The sequence below is a fragment of the Ursus maritimus genome, unplaced genomic scaffold, assembly GCF_017311325.1.
Source record: "Ursus maritimus isolate PB19 unplaced genomic scaffold, ASM1731132v1 scaffold_27, whole genome shotgun sequence".
Classification (NCBI taxonomy): domain Eukaryota; kingdom Metazoa; phylum Chordata; class Mammalia; order Carnivora; family Ursidae; genus Ursus; species Ursus maritimus.
The window spans coordinates 15,704,648-15,729,110 of NW_024425230.1; the positions used below are offsets into that span (position 1 = coordinate 15,704,648).

At 51.9% G+C, this 24,463-nt stretch overlaps 1 protein-coding gene across 1 annotated transcript in view; it reads right to left on the reverse strand.

Annotated features, from left to right (window-relative positions):
- Positions 1-5,627: 5,627 nt before the first annotated feature.
- Positions 5,628-24,463, reverse strand: part of ST8SIA2 (ST8 alpha-N-acetyl-neuraminide alpha-2,8-sialyltransferase 2) — a 63,738-nt gene continuing 44,902 nt past the window's right edge. Inside the window, exons 5-6 of the mRNA XM_040642610.1 lie at positions 21,149-21,442; positions 5,628-6,167 (exon numbers count right to left, since the gene is read on the reverse strand). Coding sequence (XP_040498544.1) covers positions 5,882-6,167; positions 21,149-21,442 — 580 coding nt within the window. The 3' untranslated portion in view covers positions 5,628-5,881. The remainder of the gene's footprint in view (positions 6,168-21,148; positions 21,443-24,463) is intronic.

A 24,463-nucleotide genomic window follows, 5' to 3' on the forward strand; every position in this document is an offset into this window, starting at 1 on the left:
GACCCAAATCGAAGAGGGGTTTTGTGGAGCCAGCTCCAATGACCCACCTCAGCTTGTGTTCGGCGCTGGAGTGGGCACTGCTGGGGTCCTTGCAGGCCTCTGGGCAGGTGCCCCACTGCTGGGCTGTGCGCTCTCGTTTTCTATTAATTCCCCAAGGACTGGCTGCTCACAGCTGAGGCTGGGTCCGGTTTGGAGAAACCTCTTTCATATTGGAACCTGCGATCATGGCCAAGCACTTGGGTCCTTCCTGACACAGCCCTGGGAACCCCCGGGAGACCCATTTCGCACCCCAGGTTCTAGGGATGGGGAGGGATGTTATGAGGAAGACTAAGAAGGGCCACAAGGGACCTTTAGTGATCTCGTTGGATGGTTCCATTGGGCTGTGGCTATACATAACAGAGATGATTCTGGAAACTGGATGATCCCGGGCTGGATGGCTCCATGCACAGTAGGTGGAAACCAGTCCCACCACTTGGATCACTAAGGATGGATATGAAACTCTTACCCTCACCATGAAGCCCAAGGGCAACAAAAACATGGCTTCCACATAGCAATCATGGAAACCCCTCCACCTGCCATCTAACCTGTGGATAACCTGCCACTGGAACAGAGCCCCTTGTGTTTTTGCTCCCTGGAGGGATGGCACAGAGTTCTCCCCACCCCCTCCCTTCCCGCCACCCCATCACATTACCACAGGCAGGGCTTAGGTTCCCAAGAAGAGCTGCCACCTAGGTCCCTAGGCTCACCAGGCTCTTGGCGGATGCCGAAGGGAAGAGCCCTGGGGAGGGGAAGCAGAAGGATGGGAATGAAGACAGGAAGGAATGATGACACCCAGCAGTGCTGGTGAGAGACAGGTGGGCTAGGGCAGGCTGTCGGTGTCATTGGGGATGCTATTAAGGGCATTCATGAGGCAGCACGCACGTCTGGAGTCCCATCTGACCGGCATCAACAAATGTCCCTGTTCCATTCATTCTGGAAGGGGAGCTTTAATTAGGCATGAAGAGATTTATCAAACAGCAGCCCCTTGGAGCTGTTGGTCTCTTTGCCATCTGGACGGATGGCTTCGTACCCTATGACAACAGCAGTGGGAATGATTTATGAGGTCCCACAGCTCCACCCCCTGGGCCTGGTAAAACCTGAATGACTTTTGTCCTCCCCCAAAAAGAGGGAGACTGTGCCTTTGTTGACGGGCACACAAGCTGGGGTTCATGTTGAGGTTTCTGACTCTGTGAAGGGGATCCCAGACCCATGGCAGCCAAGACTGTGCTTGGGGTCAGTTTTCAATTTGCAGTGACCCAGCCACGGGGATTAATAGAAGATGCCATGGAGTGGGGATAAGACCGGGGTGCAAATTCTGCCAGTGAACTATGGGGCTTCACACAGTTTTGTTTTTTTTTTTTTTGCCTCAATTTTATGACCCATCCAAGAGGAATAATGATTTCTGTGTCTGCCCAACTCATATGATTTTTTTGGAAGTTCTTACAACATTACAGATGCAAAATGACTTCATTCATTAATTATATAGCCCTCCACAGGCATCAAGGATTTAATCCAACAAACATTTATTGAGCAACTGCTGTGTGCTTTGCACCACTCCTGGCGCCGTGAAGGACACAGATGAATAAAACACAATCCCTGCCCTTGGCGAGCTTACAATCTAAGAACGGTCACAGGACAAGTGCACAATAACTATAATACAAGGCAGAGTATGGTAAGTGCCATGAGAAAGGTACAAATAAAGTGCTACGGTGGTTCAGCGGAGGGAGAGATCCCGGTGGTTGGTAGATCAGGGAAGGCTTCATGGAAGATGTGGTTTCTGCAGGGGCCTTGAAGGGAACAGAAGAGAGGGTCCCAGGAGATGAGAACAGCAAGGCCAAAGGCACAGAGACAGGAAAACCAGGCACCCCTTCCAGAAATGATGAGTCTCGATGGACCAATGCAGGGTGTAAGGAGGAACGGGGCCTTATTGGGTGATTGCAATGTCAGGATGGAGACTTGTACCTTATTTTGTGGGCCTAGGGAGCTTTTAAAGGTTTGTGAATGGCTGGAGATAAAAATCACTACGCATGTGCAGGACGGACGGGGGTGTGCCAGCATGCCCAGAGGGGAAAGGGTGGGGCGAAGAGAGCGCCGCTAAAATTGTGCAAGCAAGGGCAGCGCTGGTGGGGAGGGGTGACAAGGGAAGCCATGGAGAAGGGTCGAAGGTGACTGTAGGGTCTCAGACTTGGGTGGTTGAGAGGCTCACGGGGCTTCTAGCAAGGAGAGGGGGGATCATGGAGGAAGGGGAAGCAGGGATGATAAACTTGGCTCCAGAGGTATGGAGTCTGTGGAGCCGCTGGGGCAGGTGCAGTGGGGACACAATGGCAGGCGCCAAGGAAGGGAGTGTCCGTGTGGTGGGGCAAGGTGGAGGGGGGAAATAATGGTCTGACCCACCTCAGGTCCTTTTAGATCAAGGGAAGGGTGGCAATAAATAAATCATAAATACATAAATAAATAAATACATAAATAAATGAAGAGGCATTGGGAAGGGAGGAGAAACATCGCGAGTACATGGCATCCTGGGCGGGGAGGGGACAGGTGTCCAGGTGGAGCCCAGCAATGTGGGGAGCTTGGTGATGACAAGGGGTCTTTTTTTTTTAATGGCAAGTTGTGTATTTATTTTATTATTTTATTTTATTTTATTTTATTTATTTTATTTTATGTAATGTTCCATGATTCATTATTCGCGTATAACACCCAGTGCCCATTGCAATACGTTGTGGCAACATGGAGGGCACTGAATCGCAGGTCCCCAGAGCATGGAGACCAGGCAGGTCATGAGGGACGGCAGCGCAAGCACCCGAGACCCCTTTCCGGGGCTGGTGGTGCAGGGAAGGGGAGGGAAGAGGCTTCAGGAGCTGGAATGGGTTGAAGATTGTGTGCTGGTGGAAGTGAGGACAGAGGTGACAGAGGAGTGGCTGGGGTGTGTGAGAAACTGTCACTGCCCAGAGGACGGATGTCATGTCCTCAGAAATGGGAGGAAGGAGAGGCGTGGGGAGGAAAGGGATCAGGGGATCTGGAGGAGAGAGGGTTTCAGATGGCTCCCTCCCTTTAGCCAAGGAGGTGGCCGATGGAGGGGGGTGGTCACTGGGGGGCTTAAGGAGCATGCAGGTCTCAGGGGCTCCAGGGTGGGAGATGGCGGGGTGATTGGGGACTGATTAACGGTCAACAGGAGGTGACTGGAAGGGTCTCCTGCTCCCAGGATGGCTGTGACCACTGCAGTTACAAGGCGGCGGACCAGGGTGGCAGGGACAGGTGCAGGCTGGGACTCCTCGGGGCCACCCGGGCTAGCTGACCTGTGCACTGAGCTGCTCTGAACAGGCAGAGGGGACAGGCTGCCTTCTGACTGGGAGCCCAGGTGAGGAGCAAGAGGAGGGGGGGACGCCCAGGCCCCTGGAGCTCCTGCCATCAGGTGGCCAGCGAATTTGGGCAGCGCAGGATCTGTGAGTTGGGGAACGGGGGGCTGCGGATGGTCCTGGTTCCCTGGGGCAGGTTCTCAGGGCTCCTTCTGCTTCAACAGCCACTGGTGTCTGTTTAAGGAACTAAGACCAGAGGACGGATGTCACGTCACGGATGGGACAAAAGGAACACCATCTCTTCCACGGAGCTCTGGCCTTGAACTGCCCCGCAGGACGGGCTGTCGGCCAGTACACAGCATGGGGCCAACTCCAGGACCTGACATCCCAGCTCCCCTCAGGACTCACCACTGGAAGGTTCTGGAGTCCAAAGTCCTGGTTAATCCGCCGAGGCCCAGGCAATTCTACCTGTTCCCCAGGGCACTGCCAGCTTCAGACATTAAATGTCTTCCAGAGCCTTTGAGATCCTCGAGATGAAGGGCTCCGGAGAAGTGTAAAATATGATACTAATTATTTCCGCTTCTTGCGAGGGAGTCCAAACCACGCAGTTCCCACAGAGGCTGTTAGGGCTGTTGCTTTTTTAAATATTCATTTTATAATGCAAATCCCAAATCTCAGACTTGATGCATCGAGAGCAAGGACAACAAGGGAAGAAACACAGAGGTGCAGGGTGGCAGTGGCAGCCGTGGCTTGGAGCTGGAGCAGCCACGTGCGGGGTGAATGGTTCTGAGATCCTCCCACCGCCTCCATTCGCTGCCCGCCAACCATTAATTTAGAGCAAACGTCCTGGTCTGAATTGCCGCTGATTATGTCCTGTCTCGCGTGCTTGGGAGCAGATCTCGGTTACTTTTCTTAACTCCCTTCACCTTCAAGATAATGGTTTTTTACTTATCTTTCAAATATGTTTTAAAACACTGTTATTTATCAGGCAAGGGAATACACCCAACAAATCAAAGCCGCCTAATGCTTGTCTATATGTGACCCCTGATTCCAGCCCCTAAGTGATTGGCATGGAGCCCAGATTTCCCCAGGGAGATTATGCCCAGTATTTGGATACTGCATTTGGCTTTGGGTTAAAAAAAAAAAAAAAGTCTTCACTATGAATCTTCATAGGGTGCAAAAAGGATTTTGTGAAATTCTAAAATCATTGCGTCTGTGGGGAGGAGGGGTAGATGCGGGTAAGGTGGACATTGGAGCCTCTCCCTGCAGACTGGAGAAGCTCGGTGTTGGAGCTCAGTGCCGGCTAGCGTGACCATCAGGATAGGAAGATGACGAGAAAGTGACATGCACACAGCAGTCTGGCTGCAGAGGCCCCGTGAGCGCACGATGTAGAAAGCAAACAGAGCGGTTAGAGAGCAATGAAGCGAGGTGCTTAACACCCTTTCAGGTCTCACACTCTGGGGCTCTGTGAGGCACCCAGAAAGGCAATCATATGTATTTTAAAAAGGATGACATTTATCTTGACGGTGCCCTTTCAAGCTTTTGCTGTGGCTTCCCTGGTGACAGAAGGGGACAGGACGGTCCCTCATGTGACATTCTAATAGAGCAGGAAGGGGCCTCACCCAGCGGGTGAAATCCCAGGGTCCCTTCCTCCTTGGTGGACTCTAGTCCCATTAAAGAACACCCACCAAGCCACCATGTTTTGGTCACTCTTCTGCCTTATTGGGGGGCGGAGTGCTGCCCCCGAGCGGAGATCTCAATTTTTCCAAAATGCCAGGGGAACACCCCAGCTCTTCAGGGCCATCTGCCTGCTCTGTCCAGGTTCTTGGTGGTTCTTGCAAAGCCGGAGTATGGACTGTCCATGGTTTCTTCTCTAGCCTTCTCTCCATGGCTGTGGAAGCCCGTCTGGGACAGGTGGGTCCACCGAGGGTCATCGCTCGGACAGTTAAACTCGAAGTTCGTGGAACGAAGTTCGTGGAACAAGGCTCGCGGCTCTGAAGTGGCCTCTGCTGCTTGGTGTCCTTGTACTTCTTTGCCAGGCTGAACCTCTCACCCTCCTCCTCTGTCAACAGCACCGTTTCAGACTTGAGTCAAGTGGTCCCCTCCGGGTCTTGGCTCACCCGGAATCCGCGTATCTCAGAGGCTTGGGGGCAGCCGTCTAGAGGGGGCTCTCCATTCATCCATGAGCCCAAAGATCTCTCCAACCCAGGACGCAGTTTGTCATCCAAAGTCATGGGACTGGCTTCTTTTCATGTCGAGTCCTTCTGCCCCTAAAGGTGGACTGAGTCTCAATCCAGTTTGGGTGGGTTCTCCACACCTTCTTCCTGTGGCTTATCTGCCTAATGCTAGAGGAACACCACACAGTTATAAATACTCAGGTCAATATATATATGCAGGTATAGATATATATATTCTGGTCACTGTTTTACACTTTAACAAAGAAAACCACTAGCCTGCTTCTTCTATAGTTTGCCACCCCGACTCCCATCTGCCTGTGGTGTAGCTGGCAGGAAATGTGAGCCACTGAGTCCCACGGGGCGCCCACCTTACGTGGCCCCGTCGCACTGGCCAACAGTCAGTTTCAAAGCCCCCTGCTCGTGCAGGCTCTTGAGGGCCTTGAACTCCAAGGGCATGGTGTGGGGGCTGGCCTGGGAGGTGTAGCCATACTTGAGGCTGTCGTAATAGTGGTACTTGACGGGGTTCTGGTTCTGATCTAGTGGAAAGGGCCAGAAGCCGTAGAGGTAGATCTGGTTGCAGAAACGTGTGGCCAGGGTGTACATCAAGAGACCGGTGGTGGGTCTTTTGATGTGGACCTTGTTGGTCAGCCAGTATCTGGGGGGGGAAAAAAAAGAAGTGAGAAAAGAAACAAACAAAAAGAAACATGAGTTTGTGAATCATCTTTTCCAGGAAGAGGACAATTGTAACCCGTCCAGCAGCCTGCCTCCTGCCACTCCAGGAGCTGTGGAGACCAATCCAGCCACTGACTCCCATTCCCTTCACAGCGGACTGACTACCAGCCTTTATTAAGCAACAGAACTGTTCTCCACATTATGAACCAGCACATATAGGATTTTTATGGAAGCGTGGTGAGCCTGTTAGTAGGTACAGATGCAGAAACGAGGCTCAGAGACAAAAGTGGCTTGCCCGAGGTCACCTAGGTAGAAAGGGCAGGACCTCGACCTGGGCTCGGGCCTGTTGAAATCTAAAGTGGGGCCTGGCAGACTTTTTCTATAAAGAGCCAGCTGGTAGATATTTTTGGCTTTGCAACTGTGCTCCTGGCCTCTGCTGCGGAAGCACGAGAGAGAGCCAGATGACACACAGGGGTGTGGCAGCTCGCTGCTTGGGCTGCCATAGGCAGACCCCCCCATAAAGGGGTGGCTCTTGCAGGGTGCCCCCCACTTTCCCCTAGTGGAGGGTGCTGTGGTGCTTCCCCCTGCTCATCACCATTCCTGACTCCAGCAGAGACGGACTTCCCTGTTTCTCGAGCATCATCTGATTTCCTTCCCATCCCTGCCCGCAGGACCCCCACCCTCGGATGCAGGCTGCCCACCTCTGACCATGGGTGGCTGCCTGAGAGCTGAGGGGACACCGGACAGCGCTCTGCCTGGTGAATATAGTTTCTGCCGTGCTCTCTTCTCAAGGCCTGTCACGGCATTTGGCATAGCCCCTTCTGAAATGGGAGTTCCCATTTCAGGAGCATGGTGTTGGGCTCACGGACCCCAGTGCTGGGCAAGGCACTGAAGTACCTCTGCACATAGAGGGACTCAGTTTACCGTAACCAACACAGCAGTGAGGAAGAACCCACCTCCATTCCACAGACTGGGAAACAGAGGTCTGGGGGAGCTTCCAACTTTTTAGACTCGGGTTTTCAAGTGACAGTTCTGTTAACAGCTACCTCTGCCTTTGGGCAGGTCACTTCTCCCTGCTGGGCCTAATTTTTCACATCTATACGATGATGGGCCACAGATCATGGGATCTCCAAGTTTCAACACAAACTAGATGTTTCTCTAGAAGTGGGGAAACGTGCATTCTCTTTGCCACCATTTTGGCTTTCCACTGGGGTTCTGCTTGGATTTAGAACTCCCTGGGATGTGTGGTTTAACCTCTTTATTTCTCATAAAAATCTTCTCCTTACCCTATGCTGATTCCCTTTAAATGCAATACACACGTCTTGGTGGAAACACGGAATTCCTTATCATTAACTCTGCTGTGCGTCCAGACGCTGATGGTGTTCTGTCCTCCAACTCTGCGCGTCTCATCGCACCTGCCCCACCGGCCATTGTGAGAAGCCTCCACCCCCCAGCCCCCAGTGCGCCTCCTGATGACACCTCAGCACAGTGACAGGTGTGACTTTATAGTCAAACGTGCCAGTTACATTCACGCCAGAAGCAAAAGCATGCCAGGCAAAACATTTACATATTGCTGAAAGTGGGAACTGTTTCATATTCTTCACAGTGCTTTTAGGGAAAAGCTGGGTGGGCAGGGGGAAGATTTTCTAGAAGCTCAAGCATGCCCTTCCTTTTGCAAGTGGTTCTTTCTAAGGACCCAAAAAGGAAACACCACGACATTCCAGAAAGTTAACCTTAGATCCTTGTGTGTGTGTGTGTGTGTGTGTGTGTGTGTGTGTGTGTTAGCCTTTGAAGCAGACAAGGTTACGTAGATTATAGTAACCCATAAAATTTTAGTAAATCATGTAATGTTTGATATAATGAAATATATTTCAAGGACCCCCCACCCCATCCTCTGCACGTGATTCTCAGGGGCACTGTGCCGACCTCCAGGAGAGCCTGTAGACAACCAGTCTTTTGTCGTACAAAAGCCTGTCAGTTGAAGACCACTTTGCTTGCATCCCTTCTTGTTTCATCCTGTCTGGGCCAAGAAATTTCCCTGTGGCTGAAATTTTCAACCCAGAATCAGATGGAGCGGACAAAGGCAGGGAGCCAGACAATGGCTCCATTAACCGCAAACATAATTGGGAAGTAATAGGGAAAAGCCTGTGTGGACATCCCACAGACCTTCAACATTTCTTCCCTGAACTGCCGAGAGGCTTACTGCTAGCCGGTATGAAGGCTGGGGCTGGCTCAGGGGCTGCGTGGGGCTGAGGTTGAGGCTCAAGAGATAAGGTGCCCTTTCTGAGATCACTTGCACGCTCTAGGTTCAATGGGGCTGAGCTGAGATTGGGAGGGTACTGAGGGGCAAAGGCAGGGAAGTGGAAGGAGGGAAGAATCCCAGGGGAGTAGCAGCTGATGTTTGGATCGCCCCACACATCCTTGCAAAGTGCTCATCCACCTTGGCTTAACCACCCCCGACAGTGGGGAGCTCACTACCTGTTAAGCTAGTCCATTGCATTTTCAGTTCTAACTCAATGCTTCTTGACCTAGGCTGTGCACTGAATCGCCTGGAGCTTTACGAGGAGTGATCCTGAGTGCAACCTCCGGATGTAGGCTGGACACTGGGATTTTTAAAACCTCCCCCACTCGTTCATCTTTAAAACGAAGTTTTAAAGATGATTGAGCCTGGGGAACTCATCTAGCCCAGTGTCCTGGCAGGGGATGTAACTGAGTGAGCTGGGAGCTGGGATGTGTGTAGGGAAAACAATAGGGAGTGGTGGGGACTGTGGCATCTAAAGGGGTATCCAGTTTTTTTGTTGGTCAGTACAGTGACACAAATTTTCTGTTTTTTGGTTTTTTTTGAGTATCCGAGATCTGGATTTTTATGCAATGTCTCCAAATTTTTGAATGTTGGCAACTAATTAAGAAAAATTTAAAAACATCATGTGAGGCCCTGTTGGATGAGTCAACAGACCATACCTGCAGGTGATGCTTGAGCCTCGTAGATTGAACTTGCCCTCTTGTTTCAGGCTCCAGAGGAAAACGTGGGAGTCTAGGGAGACAGGCCCGAGAAGAGGCGCTCCGTGAGCCACTGGTTAGACAGGGCTTAGAAAAAAATGCAGCCTAGCCTCTCCACTCCTGGTTCTTGGGCCTTTTCCACCCCATGATGATTCTGGGAGGGTCGGGGAGGTCGTGAGCGGGTCGTAGCGGCTGTGGACCCTCCCCAGGGACGTGCAAGGCACTGCAGCGACCCTGCCAGAGAACATAGGGCTATTTGCTTCCTGAGCAAATTCAAGCCCTAACACCGGTCACAAGTGCCATCTTAGGGATTTGTGGTTTGTTTATTTTCTGATTGTAAGGCCTTAGCGTGAGAAGGCTTTCGGAAATGAATTTCTTTTCAGGACATCAGTGCTGTGCTCAGAGACGGGGAGGGAAAAATCTGATCCATAGGAGGTCTGAGTTACACGGACACGTGCGGTGCCCTGCCCGCAGGTGGGACTTTCCTCCACCTGTCCCCGTGGTGAGCTGTCTTCCTCTTCCCCCCAGAACTAAGCACACGGACTACATCTTCCTGGAAACGTTCCTTTTGTTCCACTCTGTTCTTCCTACTTCTCGCTGAGGCCATCACTTCACCTATGAGCAAGAACTTTGCTTCTCCTTCTCCTGTTGTGCCTATCAATCCGGCCTGATAATTCACGACTGCACGGCTTGGCCTCCCAACAGAACAGTGCGGGCATCTCCTGGGGAGCAGGGGTCATACCTCAACCTCCCGGTAGGGGGTTCAGAGGCACCTGGCTCCATGCATGGGGCAGCCTGGGCACTGTGGCAGGGACAGAAGTGCTCCACAAACACTCCACGTACCCTCCTACATCTCCCAGCATCCCTTGCAATGGGGCTGGGGTCACGTGACCAGTTCTGGCCAATAGCCTATGACAGGAAGTGTGTCCCTGGGGGCCAACGTTCTCTTCTGCCTCCAGGGACCTCAGAGCCTCCCGTAAAGATGGCGTCGGCCTAAGAAGGAAGAATCCTAGATCCCTGGATCACTGGCTGGAAGAGAGCTGGTGCCGACCTGCATCACCCTTTGCATGAACGAGAAATCAGCTTCTGTTGTGCTAAACCACAAGGGGCTGGGGGGATCATTACTGTCGCACAGCCTCGAACCATGATTATCCTGGCTTCCCTGGGGCTCAGCACGTTTGACTCAAACAGTTTTGAGAAATAGGAAGAAATTGAAAAGGAGAGAGAGGGAAGCCAGCAGGGCACGCAGCTTTGTACCTGTGGCTGGCGGGGACAGGGAGAGGGGCTCACCCTCTCAGGTCGGCTGCTGGCTTTCCCCCAAGAATCAGTCACTGGGAGAGGTGTTAACAGCAAAGGAGGCTCCAGAATGAACGAGGAGCTCAGTGGCACAGAGGGACCCACTTATTTCCCATTCTGCCTCCATGGGTGAACAAGAACACTCCTGAGCCATGTCTGACAGGGACGCGGGGGCGCTGTTTAATGAGCAGCTTGTAATGGGAGCTGACTGAGTTATGCGGGAACAAATCACCCTTGATTTCCTTTCTATCCCCCTCCGTCGCTCTGGCCAATTTAGAGACTGTGTGTGTGGCCGACTTGTAGACGATTCCCTTCCTCGGGATGACAGCTGGGTGTTAAAACACAAACTAATTAATTTTGCCTTCCCAAATGAGGTTAGCTGGGTGCATCCGGGACCTTGTATTGACAATGCACCTTTAATATTCCAGTCTTGAGATTTTAATTAGAAGGCAAAGTAATCTCAAAGAAGGCAGTAATTATTTTTCGAATTGGTTACCCCAATTGCCAAGACGATTAAGCGCTGTGTTTTATGAGCATGGACAGCTATGGATGAGGATTGCCAAAACCATCTCCAAAGCACATTTATCCTTCTTTCTGGATTCCTGAGCTCAGGATGTGGCAAGCACAGTGGCTGCCACTGTTGGAAAAAGGGACCAAAAGGGCTTTCTCTAAGATGCTAAAAGCACTTTGTGGGACATAGCTCATATTTCCCTTAAGGAGCAGGAAAGCCTTACAGGTGGTTGCCATGGGACACTTGGTGACGCTTTGTGTGAGATAAGCAGCAAAGTCGGGAACAAGACCTTCAGACCCCTGGTCTCCCCTTATCTGCATCAGCAGCCTGGGCCCTGGTCTGGGGGCCCATAGCCCATTGTCGTCTTTTCCTTGGGAACACTGCCTAGGGCTCTGGTATCCTGGTATCCAGCCTCTGGATGAGGCTGCCCATCTTTGTGAGCATGGAGAGCTGGGGGTTTTGTCTCAAAATATGGGGCTGGACTGCAGAGCTGACCAAGCCCTGTGGATGCTTGAGGCTGATTCCTGGTACCCAGGCCTCGATGTTTACCCAAGCCAGTGTCCTTCACTCAGGCAAGCATGGTTAATTTCAAGGATGACCATGGCACCAAACACTCCTCTGGGACTCTTGGAGTCCCCAGGACAATATCTAGTGGCCTCCACCAGGCTTGTGAAGGCTTTTTGACCTGCGCCTGAGTTCCCTCCCACCACCTGGCCTGCAAAGCCACACCGCTGTAAGGACCTTCTTGGTTCCTACCAGGACACCACCAACTTCCAGTTCTCCTGGCTGGCAACTCCTTCCTATGGTCTCAGCTTCGATGTCACTTCCTGGACCTCCCCGAATGCGTTGGTGCCCTGTATGTCGCTCTTTTCCGATCACAGCACTTATCACGCTGTGCTATCATTATTCATTTACTTATCTTTCTCCTCCCCTGCAATTTACAATTCTGTGAGCTAGTGGACCGACTTCTGCTTCCGTATACCCCCAGATCCCAGCGCGGCTCACGTGCAACGTGGGTGTGGCACAAATCTATTGAATGAAGCCAGGAGAGAAAACGAGCAAGCAGAGGCTAGTGTCCCCTTGGCGGGGGGGGGGGGGGCACTGGCAGGAGCCAAGGAGGCTGGCCTTCCCGCAGACCCTTCTAAGCCAACACCAGGTCTGCACATGCGAAAGGCAGGCTGGTGGTGTCCTAGACCGTTTGTTGCCAAAAGAAAGGAGGAAAAATCATGACGCGGATTACTTTAGGGCTTCCTCCTGCTACATGGGGGGCCCCTGGGGGAGTTGAGAGACTGTCGCTCACCCACAGGGATCACCGCTGGCCCAGCAGGGATGCAGAGAGACTACGTCTTGGGGGCTGAAAATTCCTGGCTGGATTCTGGAATCTAAACTGATGCCCCCTCCAAATGGAAAAAGAAAATTATAATTAACATCATTTATAATTAAAGGAATCCAATTTCACTCAACAATCAGATGGCATTTTCCACGGGATTGGCAAAGAGAACAAGTGTTGGTAATCTACCACGCTGGTGAGGTTATGGGAAAGCAGGCTTTTTCAATAATCGTAAGTGGGAGTGTAAATTGGTACCTGCCTCCAGGGAGGCAATTTGGTAACCTCTGTAAAAACTAACAACGCCTACATGCCTCTCTTTTTAGCGACGGCACGCCCAAAGAGCGAGCCTCTGGATGGACGTGTGTGTGTAGATGTCAGGGTAAGAGGATCACCGTAGCACTGATGATACCAGCAAAAGATTGGAAAGACCTGCGATGCCCACCAGGGGCTTCTGGTCCCATAAAGGACGGTCCAGACACTGTGAAGGAGAGCAAGGTGGTGTGTCTTGATGTGGCATAATTTCCAGAATCGAGCAAGGTTCAATGCTTGAAACATGCTCCATTATGTGTAAAAGTGGATATTTCTGGAACAATACACACAGAAAACCAGCAGAACAGGCTGCCTCTCTGGAGGAGGGCTCACTCTGTTTTCACTTTAAATCCTTTTACACTGTTTGGATTTTTCTTTTTACTATGTGCATTGCTATTTGAAAAAAAAAATAGAGACAATCTATGAAGAAAGACGAAATGCCATCTGTGTCTTAATACCACCGACCTCGCTCTTTTTCTCTATGTAGCACTGCCGTGGAATATACTTGCACATTCCGTGTCCCCTGGAGGAGACCGGAACCCAGCTCCTGGACTGGCCCTGGGGACGCGCTCTTGGGACCGCGATGGGCATGTCTGGGAGGGGCACCTCCAGCCTGTGCTGGTCTGGCCTCTGATTCTTTGCACCACGCTCCCTCCCTTGCCCGTCCAGCACTCAGGTTTTTGCTCGCGCTGCCAGGCGGCAATGCCCACCCTGCTGATCCACGGCTCCAGCCCTGGCTCCGATGCCCGCTGGATCTCTGCCAGCCTGCGGCCGACGTTCAGCACTTTTGGTGCCTAATTAAGCACCAATTCACAGGCTTCCTCTGCACCAGGCCTGTGGTCTGGGTGGCTAAATGGGCCAGGCAGCGGGCTGCTTTCCTGCCCGAGGGCCACCCTCTCCGTGGGTCACAGCCTTCCCCATTGTTGTAATTGAATCTGAGCCATTCACTACCATCTGCGGACCAGAGTTTTCCCCTTCCTGCAGCCATATTCAACCGCCTGGGTGTCCTTCCCTTGGGCTGTTCACCTCCCTTGCCAACAGCCTGCCACGGCACTGTGCCACTCTTGCAGGCTGGCAGAGCCTGAAGCCTCCTGGAAGAGCTGCTCAGTCTGGGGCAGGGCCGGTAAGAGTCAAAGGGCAGGCTTTCTCTGCATTACACTCTCCCTGCGATGCCCAGGCCCCATGACTGCCTAAGTCGGGGAGGAATCTCCAGAGTTACCCAGTGGTTAGAGACTCTCCTAGCACAGGTGCGATGAATCAAAGAATCTCTGGGGGGGACCGTCTAGCCCAACTGTTATGGGTTGGATTATATTCCCTCAGAATTCATCTGCAGAGGTCAACCTCCAGTACCTCGGAATGCCACCTTATTTAGAGACAAGGGTCTTTACAGAGGTAAGCAAGTTAAAATGAGGTCATTAGGGTGGCCCCTATTCCAGTCCAGCTGATGTCCTTATAAGCAGGGGGGGATTTGGAGATAAACAGGCGCACATAGAGAACGATGGACATCGTCCTCCACGAGAGAAAGGCCTGGAATAGATTCTGCCCTCAGAGCTCTCAGGACTTCCAGCCTCCAGATGTGCAAGACAATAGCTTTCTGTTGTCAGTTCAGGCCACCTGGCCCGTGGTCCTTTGTTACAGCAGCGCTGGCAGACTCATACACTGACTGTGTAGGATGCACGTTTCCCAAGTCACGGCCCAGCAAGGGGCAGTCACGCTGCCCGAAAAAGAGGCAACCAGGCTTATTTCAGATGACCTCTATTCGTTGGAATGCTCTTCCCAGGGCCCAGATGAAGCCTGACTCCTTGTAGATCCCTTCTCAACCCTCATTCTACACCTGGAGTCTCGCAGGCCAAATCTGTGAGCGCCTCAAGGGCAAAAGCCTTGTGTTCCCCCAGTACAGGCCTGGGGCCTTCTAGGTTATAGCAAATAAATATTTACTAATTAAAGAAAGATTGCTCTCATGCTCCTTGGAGACTTCTCTCCCCAAACCTTTCAACTTTCGAATTTCTCAGCCACTGTGGTCCCTCTCCAGCCTGGGACCCAAAACTACTCCAAGTGGGATTTGAGCAAGGTCATCGCTGACCTCCTTGACTCTGAAAACATTATACATCCATCGCTGTGATCTAAGATCATCTTATCCCTTTGAGCAACCACACACCTGCTGCTGGTTGGGACTGTTCATCTCACCTCTACAATTGTTTAGAACCTAAGTACAGAATCTTGCATTTGTCCATATTAAATTTCTCCCTCTTAGGTTGGCTCATTGTTTCAGCACATCAAAAGAAGTTTGGATTCAACTCTGAGGTTCCAAATATTGGGAATCCCCCCAAAGTCATGTCTTCTGTGACCTGGCTAAGGAGACAATTCCTGCCTTCGTTTAAGTCATTGGTAAAAATGGGGAAAGATGGCAGTACAAGAGGCTGGTGGAGTGTTCTTAGAGATCCCCATGAAGTCAACCTTTAATTAGTCTTTTGGGTGTCTATGGTCAACAGACAGTGGTCAGTCTGTCAAGGACATGAGAAAGGGGATGGGAGTAGACACAACTGAAACCCATACACATGGGTTCTAGTCCCCCTCTTCCTCATCTGAGTGACCTGGAGTGATTCACTTAACATCTCTGAGCCTGTTTCCTTGTGAGTAAAATGGGGAGGAAAATAGTATCTCTCTTACAAGGTTTCTCTAAGAAGAGACTTAACATTTGCTCCCTTTTACTCCCTGAAATGTCACAGTTTTCCATGCTACTCAAGAAATACTTTGTCTAAGTATCCGACTTAAACCAAGATTTGAAATGACCACACTGATCCTGAGTCTACCTGTCTACTACCCTCCCCAGAAAAGCAGACCTGGGGAGTGTGCCCTGGTGTCTTCTCGTGAGGACATCTGACCTTGATGTTTGCTTCTTTGTCTTCAGGTGTTCCTGAGCCATTACCCTGATAACCATTTGACACTCTGGCTTGGGGTTGACAACAAGCTCTCTGGAGTCCATCTTTCCCCCATGTTTAGAAAACTGGGGCAAGGATGGCCTGTTCCAGATTGTTCTTCTCCAATTTTGTCTGATTTGGGGAAGACCAGGGCCAGCTGCTCAGTGGTCTTAGTGTGTGATATCTCCCGGGATGTTAATAGGTCTTGGTTTTGTTGAGAGTAGAGGTTCTCAAACTTAACGCCGTGCATCCAAATTGCCTGTAGGGTTTGTTAAAATGCAGATTTCTGGGCCCCAGATCTACAGTTTCTGATTCAGTAAGCCTGGGTTGGGCCTGAGAATTTGCATTTCTAACAAGGACCCAGGTGATGCTGATGTCGCTGGTCCAGGGACCGTGTTGAGAACTGCTGGTTTAGGGTGGTGAAGAGGGATTGTAAGTAATGATACCAAAGGCTTCGTTATGCTATCCAGGTGAAAGACAGCTCTCCTTTGCTGAGAAGATGGGTGTAGAAGAGGAAACAAGAGTCCAGTTCTCATCTGTCCTTTGTGGCCTCCACACTGCCTGCCCTTAACTTTTTGGTTCTATTTACTTGAAACATAAAATGCCCTTTCTGTTTTTCTTTCTTTTTTCAGTGAGGGGAGGGGTGGATGGAGAGGGAGAGAGAGAATCTTAAGCAGGCTCCACACCCAGCGCCGAGTCCGACATGGGGCTCCATCTCGCCACCCGGAGATCATGACCTGAGCTGAAATCAAGAGTCAGAGGCTCAACTGACTGAGCCACCCAGCAGCCCCCTTTCTGTTTTTCTTAAGATTTTCATAAGCTCAAACTTTGGCTTTGGCCTTCCCGACATTATTCTTCTAGGGTCCCTGTCATTATTTCCTGGTTATTGTTACAGGGGCAAATGGGCGGTGACCGGGAGCCAGGGAGGAGTCCTGAATCGGTCTCTCACCGATGCGACCTCGCACAAGTTACTTACCACCCGAGGGTCCATTTGTGGTCTTTAAAATAGGATGTGGGTTCTGGTTCTCTCATTACATGATGTAATGCTTAGCATGGCGTCGAGCACAGCAGTGTTAGGAATGGTTACTTGTGCCCCTCATCTATTCTCCTGCATGTCTTTCTTCAATCTAAAGTCACTGGGGACCCCCTGACCAGTCACCACATGCTCTCTCAGTATCAGGCACCATGCAGGGGACAGGGGCGCAGCATGAAGTGCCATTGTCCTGACCTCAAGGCACTTACAACTTTAACAATTAATAATAGTAAGTAGGTTAATAAACACAAATGTATAAGAGAACCAGGAGAACTGAAACTGAGGTCCTGTGGTCTCTCCGCATGAAGCCCGGCTCTACCATGTGCCAGCCTTAGTGCTCGACGGACGTGATTAGAGCACTGGGCTCTAAAATGATTTATAGAAACGATCTCATTTGGTCTTTGCGCCAAGCCTATTCGCTGTTACTTGAGCTTCTCACAGTTTTCTCCCCGTGAATGGCTGGACTGGGGACGCTACCGCAGCCCTAGGAGCACACGACTCGTGTATGGACATGTCTGGGCATTTCAAGCCACCCAGCTGCGTTCGGAGTGTGGATGCAGCTGGTCTCTGAGGATGGCTGCTTTTCCTCGGAAAGACGGCTTGGATGGGAAGGAGCAGTCAAGAAATGGGGGAGGCCGAGGCCAAGCCCAAGGCGAGGCCAAGGGGCGAACAACACTGAGCGCCTCAACCAGGGATTCCACAAGACCGTGTCAAGCCTCAGATGCCAGCAGGTGTTTGGTGGGACCCTCAGGTCTACTGACCTTTCAGCTTGTTCTGCCTGGTGGGAACACGGTCCCAGACTCAGAAGAACTGCCCCGTACCCAGGGAGTCTTGATACACCGCTCCCCTCTGTGGTCTCCTAACACCACTTCTGTGCTGTGACAGCACCCGGCCCACTGAGCCGACGGGGGCCCCAGATCCAGAACTGGCTGGCTGTGAATCTGCTGCCTCTGGTGCCCTGGCTAGAGCGAGGGGCTATGTTTTATTTCCTGGTTGTGCCCCTCGCTGGCTTGGTGGCCTCGTACAAATCACCCAACTCGTCTGGGCGTCAACTTCCACCTTTGTAGAACGAACACACTAAGATGCCCCACTTGACATTCCGACCAGCAGGCAGAAGGATTCGATTTCCTCACATCCTCACCGACGTGTGTTATTTCCCACTTTTTTGATAACAGCCACTCCAGGGGGGTGGAAAGAGATGATTCACTGTGGTTTTGATTTACGTTTTCCCCAACGATGAGTGATGTTGAGCATCCTTTCGAGTGCTTGCTGGCCATCTGTGTGTCTACTCTGCAGAAAAGTCTACCCAAGTCCTTTGCCCATGTAAAAATTGGGTTGATTCACTTGTGTTGCTGTTGAGTTGTAAGAGTCCCACATATACTCCGGATCTTAATCCCTCATCAGATACATGATTTGCAAGTATTTCCCCTGTCCTATGAGTGAGTTTTTTCCCTCTCAGAAGATATTGGCTTTTTGGTGCGTGAAAAGTTTGAATTTTGATGCAGTCCCTCTTCCCTCTTTTTTCTTCCGTTGCCTGTGTTTTTGGTGTGATACTTAAGAAACCATTGCTAAACCCAAGGCCATAAAGATTTTCCGCTACATTTTCCTCTAATGGCCAATTTCTTCTAATCCAATGGTACGCTTAAAAGGGGCGAAAATGGGCTACTCCGAAAGAACGAGTGTTGGCAAAGATGGGGCAAAATGGGATGACAAGTGTCAGGGAAAATGGGGAGAAACTGGAACCCTCGTGCGCTGCTGGTGGATCGTAAAATGGTGCAGCCACCATGGAAAGTGCGATGGGGGTTCTTTAAAAAACTAAAAACAGGACTACCGTAGGATCCAGCCATTGAAAGCAGAGTCTCAAAGAGCTATCCGCACACCCATGTTGACAACAGCTCTATTCACACTAGTCAAGAGGTGAAAGCCACCCAAATGTCCACGGATGGGTGGATGGACAGACAAAATCTGGCACATACGTTCAACAGGATATTATTCAGCCTTCAGAAGGAAGGCCATTCTGACACAGGCTACGGCACGGTTGAACTTCGAGGACAGTATCTTAAGGGCCATCGGTCAGTCACAGAAGGGCAAAGGCAGTCTCAATCTCCTTGGACGAGGTATCTAAAGTAACCAAATCCATGGGGCCTGAAGTAGAAAGTTTACGGCACCAGGGGCTGGAGGGAGGGATGGGGAAAAGGAGGCTTGTTGTTTAATGGGTATCGAGTTTCCGATTTGCAAGATAAGAAAGTTCTGGAGATTTGTTTCCCAGCACTAGGACTAGACTTAACACGACTGAGCTGCACAGTTAACAAGAGTTAAAACAGTAAATTTTGGGTTGTGTATGTCTTACCACAATAACAAAGTTTATCCCCTCCCACCTCATAAATAGAGGGTTTACTGAACAATAGATTTTTAAATATGGAAACAAGATTATTCTGTAAACTACAGTCCACGTTGGAACTTTGAGGTGAAGAACTCCTGACAGGTGAAGTTGACTTTGTCCACCATTCTGCTACAGAAGCCTTTATCAAGTAGAGCCTAAATAGAGGCTCCTTCCTGTGGCTTCACCCTCTGGTCCTACTTTTACCTCTTAAGTCTATAGGACAAGTCTAATGCTTGCTGGGGGGTTGGCGGCAATAGCTATGACTGACTGTGTGTCTCCCTTGGCTGGCACAGGACACACACATTCGGATATAGGCAGGGTTCCCCAGCAGGGGACAGAGAAAGCAGGGCTCAGGGAGACAAGGGACCTGTCCCACCACCTGAGTAATGGAGGTGGGATTTGAACCCAGGTGTCCCTAACTCCAAAGCCCACGATTCTCATGCTAGACCAGACTGCCTCTAGGCCAGTTTCCTCCTCAGCCATCTTTTCTAGGAACCCTTGGTCTTTTCTCCTGTGGCTTTGTTCTGCGTGCCCCGTCCCCATCCCTCTAGCCCATTCCTCCTCTTGCAGCAAACACCAGGTAAGCTCCCACCAAGTCTGGGCAAGCCCTTGCTCTCCCGACAGACACTGCCCACCTTTCCTGTAACGCCCATCTGGACCCCGCACCCTGCAGAAGGAGAGGGCCATTGGCAGAAATCCGTTCCGAGGCCCCCGAAGACCTCTTCTCCACCCCCTCCTCCCCTTGCTAAAAGCAGAAACCAGCCCCGTTCTCTCCTGCTGTATTTCCTCCCGGGAGTTCCTGCAAGGGAAGATGTTGCCATCCCAGGATTAACAGGCTGTTTGTTTAAAGGGCTTATTACTGGTGCTTAATGCTATTTTGACAGATGAAAGTGAGTCAATTATAGCTGGAAATAGCTCTGGCTGCATACGTTTCTTCTAGGGAGTAGCCCATTCCCTGTCCAAGGGACTATTTCTCTTTACCGTGGGCTAGGCCTTCTCCTCTCATCCCCTCTGACCCCCAAACCACATAAAGACTCTCCTCTTTCCACTCAGAGACAACAATTAAAGCATGGAGCCCAGAGTCTGTGAGATGGGGGTTGCTGTGGCAGACCCCCGGTGCGACAGGATGAAGGGGACGCTCATGGAAGGCCTGGCAGGTCAACCTCCAGGATAAGGGATGTGGCTCCAGGGTGCCCTGTGGCCAACTGTCACTCTGCTCCATCAGCCACAAGTGTGGCCACCTCTCACTGAATGTGTCACTCGGCTTTTCTTGGGGGTAATGGGTTTCTGTGCTGGCAACCCACCCTAATAAGACCAGTGCCTGTCATAGGCTTGGGTGCCGCAGGGGTCACCTTTGTGAGGACTGCAAGAGCCCTTTGTGGGCTGGTCAGAGAGCTTCTCGGGGTCACACTAAGTTATGCTTGGGCCCCAGTAAAGAGCATTTCAATGTCAGTGGTGGGGGGAGGGGTCTCTACAATGCGTCCACTTGTGCCACTAGCAGGAGGGGGAACTGCCACATGGTTGGATAAGCAAATGGATGCAGGGCCTGACCCCAAGCTGCAAGGTCAGGCGTGTGGACAGGTGTATTTGAAACAGGCATCTCGAGCTTAAGATGCCTAAATTTAATACCCCCAAACAGGCACGGGGTCTCCCGTCACAGAAAGTGGCACCAGTGTCCACCCATACGCCCAAGCTCTAATCCTAACAGGCATTCTGGATGGTTCTCTTTCTCCCCCTCCTTGAGGTCCTTAAATAAAGCCCATCAGCAAATCCTGCGGCCTCTACGCCGAAGTTTCCAGCTAATCTGAGCCACCTGTGGCCTCTCTGCTACCACTATCCCAGTCTTAGCTACCATCAGTCCTGAGCCAGACCATCGCAAGGGCTTCCAGCACATTCTCCTCCTTCCACCCGTGCCCCTCATGGTTTATTCCCCACGCGGCAGCCACAGCAGGATCGTTCTCAACACGGCTCTCCGGGCAGGCACTGCGGACAGGTCAAAACTGGCATGCCGGAGGAAACCCCTCGGCCAGCCCCCTCCTCTCTCCGGGAAGCGAGGCGCAGGAAGGCCAGAGGACTTGCTGAGCGGTGTGCTGGGATGGAAATGCATCTCGAAAGGAAGAGCGCCCACCAAGCCCCTCCCAGACTCAGCGCCGGCCCCCGCCCGGTGGAGAGGGTGCTCACCCGCGGACAGCGTGCAGCAGGCGCAGAGAGGGGTACGCGGTACGCACGTTGACGCGGTGCTTCAGGATGAGCTCGTTGACCCACTCAACGCGCTCCTTGCCGCCCCTGGCCATGAAGGCGGGGATCCACAGGATGCTGCCGTTGAGACTGTGCAGCCGCTGCAGCAGCTTCTCCCGCCACGTGGCGTTGACCAGGTCCTCAAAGGCCCGTTGGATGACGGAGGGGTTCATGGTCACCAGGTCGGTCTTGAGCCCCACATCCCGCGCGTACTCCTGCACGGGGGCCAGGTTGCACCTACCGGAGAGAAAGGCGTCATGGTCCTTTGGGGAAAGATGAGACGCCGCTGCATACAGTTCATTTCATCCAACCTTTACCTCCTGTCCCCTCCTCCTCATCGTCCAGCACCGCCCCCCTGCCTCCTGTCATCCCTGCTTCTTCTTCCCCGACACGCACGTTTACTAGGCTCTTACCACACGTAGAACTTTGCTGGTCCCGGGGGCTGTACAAGAAGTAACTTCTGGAGTTCCAGATCCAGTAGAGGAGGAAGGGGACAGCCCACTAGACGACCGTGCTACAGGCAGGTGTGACCTGGCCACGCTGGGTAACAGCGAGGGCTCTGAAGGCACACTCCCAGGTTCAGAATTCAGCTCCGCTGCTTTCTACCTGTGTGATTCTGGGCAAACCACTCAACCTCTCTGGGCTTCCTAAGAGCTTCCCCACAGCTAAGGAATACGCACAACGGTTTCTTTAGCTGCGACGGAGATCCCAACAGCACCCCCTCCCAGGGATTAAAGGAGTCACTGCACACCCAGGACTCAGAACACTGCTGGACCTCACTAAGATCTCAGTGTGAACTAATGTCATATTACCAGGGGAAGGAGGAGCCTCAGCTGGTATTCTCAGAGCGGTGACCACTGAGGGAAATCTAGAAGGATGAATGAGCATTAGTCCCTTTGAGGAGATAATGCTAAGCGAAATAAGTCAAGTAGAGAAAGACAATTATCATATGGTTTCACTCATTTATGGAACATAAGAAGTAGGAAGATCAGTAGGAGAAGAAGGAAAGAAGAAAGGGGGGGTAAACAGAAGGGGGAATGAACCATGAGAGACTATGGAGTCTGGGAAACAAACTGAGGGCTTCAGAGGGGAGGGGGGTGGGGGAATGGGATAGGATGGTGATGGGTAGTAAGGAGGGCACGTATTGCATGGTGCACTGGGTGTTATACGCAAGTGATGGATCGTGGAACTTTACATCAAAAACTAGGGATGTACTGTATGGTGACTAACATAATAAAAAATATTATTAATAGAAAAAAAAATAAAGAAGTGTTTCTCCAGCTTGCCAGAGCAGAAGAATCGCCTCAGGCGGTAGTTAAAAGTACAAACTCGCTGGGTCTCTCCCCGGGGGGGATCCAGATTCAGCAGGTGAGCCGAATTACAAGTCCTTCAGGTAATTCTTAGGACCAGGCAGTTTAGGAAACATCATGCTATGTGTGGCATTGTAGGCATAAGAAATGCATCTAAGGGCATAGAGGTGCGAAACCATGTGGGTGTTTAGGGAGAGGCAAGTGATTCGCTCTGCCTGGGGCATATTGTATGGAGGAGACAAAGCTGGAGAGGCAAGCAGAGCCTGTATGTCATGGATGTGCTTGCAAGGGCAAAAGGGAGCCACAGAAGATTCTTGAGCAGGAGAGTAACGCGGCAAATTTGCATTTTAGGCAACAGGTAGACCACAATAAGATGACGTTGTAGCAGGTATTGCATTGCATGGAATTGGGTCTGGGAGGACAAACTAAAAAGGCCATTGCAGTCTCGTGCTGAACCAGCCGGGGACCCTGGGTGGGCAACCTCTGATATCTCACCAGAGGCCTGCTTAGTGGGTTCCCACCTTCATGGGTCCGGCTTGGGTGTGCTCAGTGGGGCTTCTTGCCTGTGCCGCAAGCCAGTGGGCCTGAGGTGGCCACAGGGGAGGCCTGGCTGCTTCCTGCACAGAGGATGTGATGGTGCAAGAGCCCTTTCACCAATGGAATTAAGTCTGAGAAACTAGAATAAGCGTTTGTAGAACAGAGGCTGGAGACGTGAAGACCAGGGCCACGGGTCATTGCCAAGTGATGAGACCTAGAGCGACACCACCCACCCTCCTTGCAAGCCAGGACTTTCTTCCTTCAACATTTAGGGAGAAAAAGCAGGATGATCAGAAAGAAAGCTAACATCCTTGCGCTCCGGTGTGACCAGCCCCTGGTCCTTCAGCACAGGTCGGCTCACTTTATTCTGACTCAGTATTCATCCCCCTCACTTTACAGATGAGGAAACCCAGGCCAGAACGTGCAACGTAACTTGCCCAGAGGCCCAGAGCTAGTAAGAGAACCTCCGGGATTCGGTCTCCAGCGTGTCTGACTCAAAAGCCTGTTTGGTTCTCAGGCTAGACCCCCTAAAATATGCACGGCCCCCATTCCCACCCTCGCCTTGCTATCTCTGACCGTGTCTACACATTGCAAGGGGGTGCAACTGCTTTGGGACACCTTCAGGGGCCCCTGCCTCAGACCTCCGAGGAACGAGCCTTGTTATCGTGCCCACGGTTTGAGACAATTACCCCTATAGTCCTGAAGCCCAGCTGAGCCAGGCTTCCAAGACCTTCTTGAAAGCCTGGGGCCTCTTCCAGGCCAACCTCCAGGTCCTGAGAGCAGGGGGAAGTGGATTCAATCCGAGTCTATCATGGATGGGCCAGTGGGGGCTGCCGGAGGGGCAGAGAGGAAGTGATGTGGAGCCTGGCCCAGCAGGCATCCAGGTTGCTCAGGGGAGAGGAAACGGGCAAGGGCATACCCAGCTACAATACTGGTCAGTCAGGGTGTCGTCTGCGTGCCCTTCTGGAGACTCTGGGGAGCCCTGGGCCTGCGAGCAACCTGAGGCAGGCTCCCCCCCTCATCCAACATGGGACTCGGCTCATGGCAGGTGTTCCAGGCCGGGGAGGGCTGTGAGGGCCAGGCTATTCCCATGACCGTGTCTCAGGGCCACTCCTTGAGTGAGGATGATGGGGGCAGCTCTGTCCTGCTGTGCCCTCCCCTCCACAGGGCAATTTTCCTTATGGGGGTGGTCGGGGGGGGGAATCAGGATGGGAGTAAGCTTGATCTAACAGCAGGCCAGGCCTCCCGAAGCAAATTCTGGGGGGGCTGTAGGTGGGCTGTGCTGCTTTGATGGGCATGACTCTGGGCTGGAAAGGAGTCCACCCCTTCCAGAAACACATCCACAGGTTCAGGGTAAGGAGCAATCTGCAGGGGAGAGAGGAGGCTCCTGTGGGATTCTGAGCCAGACTGC